The following is a 12827-nucleotide window of genomic DNA, read 5'->3' on the forward strand; positions in this document are numbered from 1 at the left end:
TAAAATAACGGATTTCTTAATCTTACAGCAAGGTGGGCTATTGGTTTTGCAGATGGGCCACATGTTGAACACCTGAAGGAGTCTGCAACCCGTTTATTGGATAAAATCAGAAAGCTGAAATCACGTGGCTCCCAGGCCGATGACCCCCGACATCCGGGCGAAAACCGCCTCCATTTGAATATTGGGAAGCTCGTACGTCTTGGTTGTGATTCGGCTGTGTGTGGTGACTGTAGGCGCGGCTGCTACGTCCAGACAGGGCTGATGGTCTGCAGAAGAAGTAACAACACATTCGGCAAACCAGCTGCAGTCGCATTGATATTCACTCGACAAGTGTAGGTTTGGACGACAAGTGAATGTACTTGGAGATACGAATACATGACAAGTGTAGGTTTGGACGACAAGTGAATCTACTGGGAGATACGAATACATGACAAGTGTAGGTTTGGACGACAAGTGAATATACTGGGAGATACGAATACATGACAAGTGTAGGTTTGGACAACAAGTGAATATACTGGGAGATACGAATACATGACAAGTGTAGGTTTGGACGACAAGTGAATATACTGGGAGATACGAATACATGACAAGTGTAGGTTTGGACAACAAGTGAATATACTGGGAGATACGAATACATGACAAGTGTAGGTTTGGACGACAAGTGAATATACTGGGAGATACGAATACATGACAAGTGTAGGTTTGGACGACAAGTGAATGTACTGGGAGATACGAATACATGACAAGTGTAGGTTTGGACGACAAGTGACTGTACTGGGAGATACGAATACATGACAAGTGTAGGTTTGGACAACAAGTGAATGTACTGGGAGATACGAGACGGCGGTACACGAGAGGACTGCTAGTTGTGATACTGGGACAGAGACAGTGGTACACGAGAGGACTGCTAGTTGTGATACTGGGACAGAGACAGTGGTACACGAGAGGACTGCTAGTTGTGGCACTGGGACAGAGACAGCGGTACACGAGAGGACTGCTAGTTGTGGCACTGGGACAGAGACAGTGGTACACGAGAGGACTGCTAGTTGTGGCACTGGGACAGAGACAGCGGTACACGAGAGGACTGCTAGTTGTGGCACTGGGACAGAGACAGTGGTACACGAGAGGACTGCTAGTTGTGGCACTGGGACCGAGACAGTGGTACACGAGAGGACTGCTAGTTGTGGCACTGGGACAGAGACAGTGGTACACGAGAGGACTGCTAGTTGTGGCACTGGGACAGAGACAGCGGTACACGAGAGGACTGCTAGTTGTGGCACTGGGACAGAGACAGTGGTACACGAGAGGACTGCTAGTTGTGGCACTGGGACAGAGACAGCGGTACACGAGAGGACTGCTAGTTGTGGCACTGGGACAGAGACAGTGGTACACGAGAGGACTGCTAGTTGTGGCACTGGGACAGAGACAGTGGTACACGAGAGGACTGCTAGTTGTGATACTGGGACAGAGACAGTGGTACACGAGAGGACTGCTAGTTGTGATACTGGGACAGAGACAGTGGTACACGAGAGGACTGCTAGTTGTGGCACTGGGACAGAGACAGCGGTACACGAGAGGACTGCTAGTTGTGGCACTGGGACAGAGACAGCGGTACACGAGAGGACTGCTAGTTGCGATACTGGGACAGAGACAGCGGTACACGAGAGGACTGCTAGTTGTCTACACCCGCCATGACGGACTGTTTACCATGTACGCAAAAGGGTTTTAAGCGGTCAGCTGTAGCGTCACGTGTCCTATTTAGAGGTGGGCCTAATCATCAGTGTGCCTTTGTGAACATAACTGGGAACATTGTACACAAATATATTCAGATCCTAAACACAAACCTGAATCCATGCTTGGTCCTATTGTAAAACGTTATAAACTTGTAGCTATCTGAAGATGTTTACACTTGTGGACATGTCAGGATATAAACCTGTTGAAGAATAAACCTTCAAGTTGCTGTTTAGAGAGGCACTTATTAAAACTGACATGTTTTATTTTGGAAACCTTGGAGTTAATGCTGCCCCGTTGTACTGCCTCTGTTCCACAGATAACCAACTCTACCAGGTAACTCTGGGCAACACTGCCACACATGCCCGTCGTCATGAACATGCGTTAATGTTATGAATACGTTTAGTTTATCAACAAGTTTATACCTTAGCTGTAATAATGGCACAACATTTTCGCACACCAATGTGTGTTTGTTGTTTAACGGCTCACTCAGCACTATTCCAGCTATATGACGGCGATCTGTATATGAACGAGTCTGGACCAGACAATCCAGTCATTGACATCATGATTATCGATCTACGCATTTTGGATACGATGACATGCATCAACCAAGTCAGCGAGCCTGACCACCCGATCCCGTTCGTCGCCTCTTACGACAAGCACGGGTAGCTGCAGGGGTGTTCTCGCCCGGATCGTCATTGTTCTCACACCAATGCATCACAACTGTGCAGAGTACGTCTGCGATAGCATGTTGCTCACACAGTTATCATGTCCTGTTCTTCTTTGCTTGGAACGTATGCCTAAAAAGGTCCCTTTAATGCCGAGATATTCCACTGCGTTTGCAACTTTTTCAGGAGGTTTTCCGCCCTGCGCGACTTCCCTGCTGGTGGAGTTCTGTATGAGGACAACCAGCGTAGCCAGCAGTTTAAACCCAGAAGTATATCATGCACAATAACATTGCTTTCATTCGCTTACTGTACATCGTCTAGTTACTTACTCGTCATAGTGAGCAGATCGCCGGTCAATCCCTAACGTCACGCCCCTGCTCACTGTCGGCACGCCGCCATTGCTTGTCATCTCCATGTTATCATCCGCCTTACGAGACCTGCAGTACAGAAACACCCCGTACAGAGTCTACAGTGGCTGCAGATAGAAGGACGTGTGTCAGTACAGAAATACCCGTACAGAGCCTATAGTGGCTGCAGATAGAAGGACGTGTGTCCGTACAGAAATACCCGCACAGAGTCTATAGTGGCTGCAGATAGAAGGACGTGTGTCAGTACAGAAATACACCATACAGAGTCTATAGTGGCTGCAGATAGAAGGAAGTGTGTCAGTACAGAAACACCCCGTACAGAGTCTATAGTTGCTGCAGATAGAAGGACGTGTGTCAGTACAGAAATACCCGTACAGAGTCTACCGTGGCTACAGATAGAAGGACGTGTGTCGGTACAGAAACACCCCGTACAGAGTCTATAGTGTCTGCAGATAGAAGGACGTGTGTCAGTACAGAAATACACCGTACAGAGTCTATAGTGGCTGCAGATAGAAGGACGTGTGTCAGTACAGAAACACCCCGTACAGAGTCTACAGTGGCTGCAGATAGAAGGACGTGTGTCAGTACAGAAACACCCCGTACAGATTCTATAGTGGCTGCAGATAGAAGGACGTGCGTCAGTACAGAAATACCCCGTACAGAGTCTATAGTGGCTACAGATAGAAGGACGTGTGTCAGTACAGAAATACACCATACAGAGTCTATAGTGTCTGCAGAGAGAAGGACGTGTGTCAGTACAGAAATACCCCGTACAGAGTCTATAGTGGCTACAGATAGAAGGACGTGTGTCAGTACAGAAATATCCCGTACAGAGTCTATAGTGTCTGCAGATAGAAGGACGTGTGTCAGTACAGAAATACACCATACAGAGTCTATAGTTGCTGCAGATAGAAGGACGTGTGTCAGTACAGAAATACCCCGTACAGAGTCTATAGTTGCTGCAGATAGAAGGACGTGTGTCAGTACAGAAACACCCCGTACAGAGTCTATAGTGGCTGCAGATAGAAGGACGTGTGTCAGTACAGAAATACACCATACAGAGTCTACAGTGGCTGCAGATAGAAGGACGTGTGTCAGTACAGAAATACCCCGTACAGAGTCTATAGTGGCTGCAGATAGAAGGACGTGTGTCAGTACAGAAACACCCCGTACAGAGTCTACAGTGGCTGCAGATAGAAGGACGTGTGTCAGTACAGAAACACCCCGTACAGAGTCTACAGTTGCTGCAGATAGAAGGACGTGTGTCAGTACAGAAATACCCCGTACAGAGTCTATAGTTGCTGCAGATAGAAGGACGTGTGTCAGTACAGAAACACCCCGTACAGAGTCTATAGTTGCTGCAGATAGAAGGACGTGTGTCAGTACAGAAACACCCCGTACAGAGTCTACAGTGGCTGCAGATAGAAGGACGTGTGTCAGTACAGAAACACCCCGTACAGAGTCTACAGTGGCTGCAGATAGAAGGACGGTCTGCAGTACAGAAATACCCCGTACAGAGTCTATAGTTGCTGCAGATAGAAGGACGTGTGTCAGTACAGAAACACCCCGTACAGAGTCTATAGTGGCTGCAGATAGAAGGACGTGTGTCAGTACAGAAATACCCCGTACAGAGTCTATAGTGGCTGCAGATAGAAGGACGTGTGTCAGTACAGAAATACACCGTACAGAGTCTATAGTGTCTGCAGATAGAAGGACGTGTGTCTGTACAGAAATACACCATACAGAGTCTACAGTGGCTGCAGATAGAAGGACGTGTGACGGTACAGAAATAGTCAGTCTTTTGTTCTTAAATTAATAAGTTACCATTAGGTAGAAAAATGATTGCCACTGTCATGCGCCCGTCGGATGTGAGATGTGGTTCAAGAATGTCAATTTCAACTTTGGGCACCGAAGCCGATGGAAATATTTTAAGTCAGACTTCCTTTTGTCAGTAAAGTCACCCAAGACTCGCATCTTATCGAGATCCGGATGATAGAACGGTACACTATTTGTAACGACACACACCCATCTCTCGTGAAAGATCATGTTCGAGTTACGTCACGGCCATGCATATAAGAGAACATGACAAAACACAACGTTTTCATATTACCTGACCAATATGTCTACCTGCAAAATGAATTTTAGTTTACATTTCCAGGGATTTACCTGGCATACACATGAAATATGTGGCACTGACTTTGGAATAGTTTCAAATGTTGGTCAATGCAATATACCATGTTTCATAACGGTATTGCGCACAGAGTAAATGCAGCTCATTGGCCAAAGAAAGAACCGCGTCTTGCATGATGCAATTATGAGACACATTCCTTTCTAAAGTGTACTGGCATAACTTTGTTATGCTTTGTTTTGTTTTTAACGCCGCACTGAGCAATATTCCAGCTATATGGCTGGGGTTTGTAAATAATTAACTCTGGATCAGACAATCCAGTAAACTGACATCATGACCATCGACCTATGCAATTGGGATACGATGGCATGCATCAACCAAGTCACATGCCAGACCACTCGATTCCGTTAGTCTCCTCTTACGCCAAGCTTACAGTTGCAAGTTTGTTTTATTATTTAACGCCGCACTCAGCAAGTTGCCAGCTATATGATGGCCATCTTGCCGAGGAAAGCGTATCCACTAGCCTGTATCAAAGCCTAGTTCTTGCCTCGGTCTGTAATAACTGAGTGTTTGACATCGCGAGCATTGGGATACGATGCCACGCATCAACCTAGTCAGCCAGCCTGACCACCTGATCACATTAGTCGCCTCTTACGACAAGCATGTGTTTGTGAAGACCAATTTTAACCCTGATCTTTACGGGGACAACATCAAGTCTGTGGGTATATGTTGGGTGTTGTCTCTGTGATTAGGGCCATGGGGGGTACAACCGTGCAGAGTTACGTTCCTTAGGCGTGCCAGTATCCAAAGATCGTGGGGTCGAATAAAAAAAACGCCCTCATAACGTATTGTAGATGTGTCAGGCCCCATGCACGTGCTCCTGGGTTTCCCCAAAGTGGTTAACGGCTACGATCTGCAGAACAGCGGGCTTAAACCCAACTCACTAACACACTGGGTTTTTGGACACTGTAAGAGGGACGGGTTGACATATGGTCATGTCACGTGACTTACTTCCGTTGACCCTTGCCGCGGCTCCGGCGGTAGCAGATGACCTTGACGATTATAAAGGTGGCGGCTAGCACTCCCCCCACAGCCGCACAGATAGTCATGATTGTGTTGGTGACCTTCCGCTCACGGTAGATCAGCGCTGAAAGCGGAAGCGTTGTAATGAACAACCTGAAATCGGATTCTGTGAAAATTGGCTGTACAAAAACCTTAAAAACACTTATTCTGGCATATATAGATAAGTTGTGTGTCAAGTTTGTACACTGAATAAATTGCTGAACTGAAACACAAAAAGAAATATGCATCACTTCCCAGTCGCCTACACCGAAGCATTCTGCCTCACAATTTTATGTACTATTAATAAAGATACTGCGTTTAGTTGCTTTCGCAATTGTAATTTTGCAAAGAGCATCGTGTTGTGATTATGCCAGGTCTTTAGTGTGGTCTTTAGTCATTCTACGATGCACCTGCTATTGGTGTGAGACAGTAGTGTGTGTATGTCTGCTAATAGAGCCACGTACGGACACACGTCGTATTGGATTGAGACAGTAATGTGTGTATGTCTGCCTAAAGAGCCACGTACGGACACACGTCGTATTGGGTGTGAGACAGTAGTGTGTGTATGTCTGCTTATAGAGCCACGTACGGACACACGTCGTATTGGGTGTGAGACAGTAGTTTGTGTGTGTCTGCCTATAGAGCCACGTACGGACACACGTCGTATTGGGTGTGAGACAGTAGTTTGTGTGTGTCTGCTTATAGAGCCACGTACGGACACACGTCGTATTGGATTGAGACAGTAGTGTGTGTATGTCTGCTAATAGAGCCACGTACGGACACACGTCGTATTGGATTGAGACAGTAGTGTGTGTATGTAGCCTATAGAGCCACGTACGGACACACGTCGTATTGGGTGTGAGACAGTAGTGTGTGTATGTAGCCTATAGAGCCACGTACGGACACACGTCGTATTGGGTGTGAGACAGTAGTGTGTGTATGTCTGCTTATAAAGCCACGTACGGACACACGTCGTATTGGGTGTGAGACAGTAGTCTGTGTATGTCTGCCTATAGAGCCACGTACGGACACACTTCGTATTGGGAAGGACCCATTGGCCGTTTTCACATTTGGCACCCTCATCGTCTAGTGGGACGAACGCCTCGGAGACACACTTCACTGGCAGAGACATGGACAGCTGCGTGTAGGAGGCCGGGTCCATCATCAGGTTCCGCTGGGTGAGTTTAGTCACGACAATTGGGGTAACCGGACGGGGACAGTCTGAAACAAAATGTGCCACAAAACAGATGTCTCGCACTACAACCGTGACCCCTACACGTTATTGATACTGTCGTCTCTCTCACACTACAACCGTGACCCTTACATGTTATTGCTACTGTCGTCTCTCTCACACTACAACCGTGACCCCTACACGTTATTGATACTGTCGTCTATCTCGCACTACAACCGTGACCCCTACACGTTATTGATACTGCCGTCTATCTCGCGCTACAACCGTGACCCTTACATGTTATTGCTACTGTCGTCTCTCTCACACTACAACCGTGACTTCTACATGTTATTGATACTGTTGTCTCTCTCGCACTACAACCGTGACCCCTACACGTTATTGATACTGTCGTCTATCTCGCACTACAACCGTGACCCCTACACGTTATTGATACTGCCGTCTATCTCGCGCTACAACCGTGACCCTTACATGTTATTGCTACTGTCGTCTCTCTCACACTACAACCGTTACTTCTACACGTTATTGATACTGTTGTCTCTCTCACACTACAACCGTGACCCCTACACGTTATTGATACTGTCGTCTCTCTCACACTACAACCGTGACCCCTACACGTTATTGATACTGTCGTCTCTCTCACACTACAACCGTGACCTCTACACGTTATTGCTACTGTCGTCTCTCTCACACTACAACCGTGACCCCTACACGTTATTGATACTGCCGTCTCTCTCACACTACAACCGTGACCCCTACATGTTATTGCTACTATCGTCTCTCTCACGCTACAACCGTGACCCCTACATGTTATTACTACTGTCGTCTCTCTCACACTACAACCGTGACCCTTACATGTTATTGCTACTATCGTCTCTCTCACACTACAACCGTGACCTCTACACGTTATTGCTGCTGTCGTCTCTCTCACACTACAACCGTGACCCCTACATGTTATTGCTACTGCCGTCTCTCTCACACTACAACCGTGACCCTTACATGTTATTACTGTTGTCGTCTCTCTCACACTACAACCGTGACCCCTACACGTTATTGCTACTGCCGTCTCTCTCACACTACAACCGTGACCCTTACATGTTATTACTGCTGTCGTCTCTCTCACACTACAACCGTGACCCCTACACGTTATTGCTACTGCCGTCTCTCTCACACTACAACCGTGACCCTTACATGTTATTACTGCTGTCGTCTCTCTCACACTACAACCGTGACCCCTACATGTTATTGCTACTGTCGTATCTCTCACACTACAACCGTGACCCTTACATGTTATTGCTACTATCGTCTCTCTCACACTACAACCGTGACCCTTACATGTTATTACTGCTGTCGTCTCTCTCACACTACAACCGTGACCCCTACACGTTATTGCTACTGTCGTCTCTCTCACACTACAACCGTGACCCTTACATGTTATTACTGCTGTCGTCTCTCTCACACTACAACCGTGACCCCTACATGTTATTGCTACTGTCGTCTCTCTCACACTACAACCGTGACCCCTACACGTTATTGCTACTGTCGTCTCTCTCACACTACAACCGTGACCCCTACATGTTATTGCTACTATCGTCTCTCTCACACTACAACCGTGACCCTTACATGTTATTACTGCTGTCGTATCTCTCACACTACAACCGTGACCCTTACATGTTATTGCTACTATCGTCTCTCTCACACTACAACCGTGACCCCTACACGTTATTGCTACTGTCGTCTCTCTCACACTACAACCGTGACCCCTACATGTTATTGCTACTATCGTCTCTCTCACACTACAACCGTGACCCTTACATGTTATTACTGCTGTCGTCTCTCTCACACTACAACCGTGACCCTTACATGTTATTGCTACTGTCGTATCTCTCACACTACAACCGTGACCCTTACATGTTATTGCTACTATCGTCTCTCTCACACTACAACCGTGACCCTTACATGTTATTACTGCTGTCGTCTCTCTCACACTACAACCGTGACCCTTACATGTTATTGCTACTGTCGTCTCTCTCACACTACAACCGTGACCCCTACACGTTATTGATACTGCCGTCTCTCTCACACTACAACCGTGACCCCTACATGTTATTGCTGCTGTCGTCTCTCTCACACTACAACCGTGACCCCTACATGTTATTGCTACTGTCGTCTCTCTCACACTACAACCGTGACCCCTACACGTTATTGATACTGCCGTCTCTCTCACACTACAACCGTGACCCCTACACGTTATTGATACTGCCGTCTCTCTCACACTACAACCGTGACCCCTACACGTTATTGCTGCTGTCGTCTCTATCACCCTACAACCGTGACCCCTACATGTTATTGCTACTGTCGTCTCTCTCACACTACAACCGTGACCTCTACACGTTATTGCTACTATCGTCTCTCTCACACTACAACCGTGACCCCTACACGTTATTGCTACTGTCGTCTCTCTCACACTACAACCGTGACCCCTACACGTTATTGCTACTGTCGTCTCTCTCACACTACAACCGTGACCCCTACATGTTATTGCTACTATCGTCTCTCTCACACTACAACCGTGACCCTTACATGTTATTGCTACTATCGTCTCTCTCACACTACAACCTTGACCCCTACACGTTATTGCTGCTGTCGTCTCTCTCACACTACAACCGTGACCCCTACATGTTATTGCTACTATCGTCTCTCTCACACTACAACCGTGACCCCTACACGTTATTGCTACTGTCGTCTCTCTCACACTATAACCGTGACCCCTACACGTTATTCATACTGCCCTCTCTCTCACACTATAACCGTGACCCTTACATGTTATTGCTACTGTCGTCCCTCTCACAGTACAACCGTGACCCCTACATGTTATTGCTACTGTCGTATCTCTCACACTACAACCGTGACCCCTACACGTTATTGCTGCTGTCGTCTCTCTCACACTACAACCGTGACCCCTACACGTTATTGCTGCTGTCGTCTCTCTCACACTACAACCGTGACCCCTACACGTTATTGCTACTATCGTCTCTCTCACACTACAACCGTGACCCTTACATGTTATTACTTCTGTCGTCTCTCTCACACTACAACCGTGACCTCTACACGTTATTGCTGCTGTCGTCTCTCTCACACTACAACCGTGACCCCTACACGTTATTGCTGCTGTCGTCTCTCTCACACTACAACCGTGACCCCTACACGTTATTGCTGCTGTCGTCTCTCTCACACTACAACCGTGACCCCTACACGTTATTGCTGCTGTCGTCTCTCTCACACTACAACCGTGACCCCTACACGTTATTGCTACTATCGTCTCTCTCACACTACAACCGTGACCCTTACATGTTATTACTTCTGTCGTCTCTCTCACACTACAACCGTGACCTCTACACGTTATTGCTGCTGTCGTCTCTCTCACACTACAACCGTGACCCCTACACGTTATTGCTGCTGTCGTCTCTCTCACACTACAACCGTGACCCCTACATGTTATTGCTACTATCGTCTCTCTCACACTACAACCGTGACCCCTACACGTTATTGCTACTGTCGTCTCTCTCACACTACAACCGTGACCCCTACATGTTATTGCTACTATCGTCTCTCTCACACTACAACCGTGACCCCTACACGTTATTGCTACTGTCGTCTCTCTCACACTACAACCGTGACCCTTACATGTTATTGCTACTATCGTCTCTCTCACACTACAACCGTGACCCTTACATGTTATTGCTACTGTCGTCTATCTCACACTACAACCGTGACCCCTACACGTTATTGCTACTGTCGTCTATCTAACACTACAACCGTGACCCCTACATGTTATTGCTGCTGTCGGCTCTCTCACACTACAACCGTGACCCCTACATGTTATTACTACTGTCGTCTCTCTCACACTACAACCGTGACCCCTATATAATATTCCTGTTGTCGTCTCTCTCACACTACAACCGTGACCCCTACACGCTATAGCTACTGTCGTCTCTCTCACACTACAACCGTGACCGCTACACGTTATTGCTACTCTCATCTCTCTCACACTACAACCGTGACCCCTACACGTTATTGCTGCTGTCGTCTCTCTCACACTACAACCGTGACCCCTACATGTTATTGCTGCTGTCGTCTCTCTCACACTACAACCGTGACCCCTACACGTTATTGCTGCTGTCGGCTCTCTCACACTACAACCGTGACCCTTACATGTTGTTACTACTGTCGTCTCTCTTACATCACAACCGTGACCCCTACATGTTATTGCTGCTGTCGGCTCTCTCACACTACAACCGTAGTCACATTTCAACCTTGTCCCCTACATGGAATGGCTGTTCTTATTTCTCTGACCACAATTTAACAATATCATTCTTGTCAGTAAACTTTCTGGGTGTGGCAGCTTCTTTCCAGGTGTATAATAAAACCCGATAGCCAGTAGTGTGACAGCCTCGGCTCGTTCACTCACATTGTAATAGCTGAAATGACGTCATGTTCTACTCACGTGTTGATTGGACGCCATTGCTGGTACAACACACTACGGCGACGATCAAAGGGAGGTAACACGAAATGGGAAGCTCACCAGACAGTCCCATTATTGGAAGAGCTCATGAACTGCGGATATAGTGATAACAACACACACTGTCAACAACCCTGTCACAATCACAGAGTGAATATGTCATTATTAACTTACAAGCCTACTGTCGTGTGCGAAATAATAAGCTGCACTTCATTTTTGCTCATTTTTTTTAATTTCCCATACCGTTTTTAACAATACCATTATTTGAAGATTAACTGATGGTGTTACATGATTATATTAACCGTCTGATGAAGTAAATGTGATAGATCATGAAATAGCAACAGCAAATACATTTCTAATACATGTCCGTGCATAACATAACCAAGTGTCGAAAAACATACTTACCCCTTGGGGCTAGGTGAGATGAGACTGACTGTGGAGACATTGAGTGTGGAGACATTGAGGGTGGAGAAATTGAGGGTGGAGAGACTGGGGATGGAGACATTGAGGGTGGAGACATTGAGTATGGAGACATTGAGCCTGGAGACATTGAGTGTGAAGACATTGAGGGTGGAGACATTGAGTGTGGAGACATTGAGGGTGGAGACATTGAGTATGGAGACATTGAGCCTGGAGACATTGAGTGTGAAGACATTGAGGGTGGAGGAGACATTGAGTATGGAGACATTGAGCCTGGAGACATTGAGGGTGAAGACATTGAGTATGGAGACATTGAGGGTGGAGACATTGAGTGTGGAGACATTGAGGGTGGAGACATTGAGTATGGAGACATTGAGCCTGGAGACATTGAGTGTGAAGACATTGAGGGTGGAGGAGACATTGAGTATGGAGACATTGAGCCTGGAGACATTGAGGGTGAAGACATTGAGTATGGAGACATTGATCCTGGGGACATTGAGTGTGGAGACATTGAGTGTGAAGACATTGAGGGTGGAGACATTGAGCCTGGGGACATTGAGTGTGGAGACACTGAGGGTGGAGGAGACATTGAGTATGGAGACATTGAGTGTGGAGACATTGAGGGTGAAGACATTGAGGGTGGAGACATTGAGTGTGAAGACATTGAGGGTGGAGACATTGAGTGTGAAAACATTGAGTGTGAAGACATTGAGTGTGAAGACATTGAGTGTGGAGACAT

At 46.9% G+C, this 12827-nt stretch overlaps 1 protein-coding gene across 4 annotated transcripts in view; it reads right to left on the reverse strand.

Annotated features, from left to right (window-relative positions):
* Positions 1-12827, reverse strand: part of LOC124124494 — a 15774-nt gene continuing 2947 nt past the window's right edge. For 2 of the 4 annotated variants that reach the window (XM_048395093.1, XM_048395094.1), the window contains exons 2-7: positions 11654-11763; positions 6962-7178; positions 6484-6836; positions 5907-6042; positions 2729-2836; positions 1-266 (exon numbers count right to left, since the gene is read on the reverse strand). In XM_048395093.1, the coding sequence (XP_048251050.1) occupies positions 107-266; positions 2729-2836; positions 5907-6042; positions 6484-6836; positions 6962-7178; positions 11654-11744 (1065 nt within the window). In that variant the 5' untranslated portion in view covers positions 11745-11763 and the 3' untranslated portion in view covers positions 1-106. Of the gene's footprint in view, positions 267-2728; positions 2837-5906; positions 6043-6483; positions 6837-6920; positions 7179-11653; positions 11764-12827 lie in introns of all 4 variants that reach the window. The other 2 variants (XM_046487677.2, XM_046487675.2) reach the window with 2 other exon arrangements.

This window comes from Haliotis rufescens, unplaced genomic scaffold (genome assembly GCF_023055435.1).
Source record: "Haliotis rufescens isolate VD_foot unplaced genomic scaffold, xgHalRufe1.0.p SCAF_14, whole genome shotgun sequence".
In the NCBI taxonomy this organism is placed as follows: domain Eukaryota; kingdom Metazoa; phylum Mollusca; class Gastropoda; order Lepetellida; family Haliotidae; genus Haliotis; species Haliotis rufescens.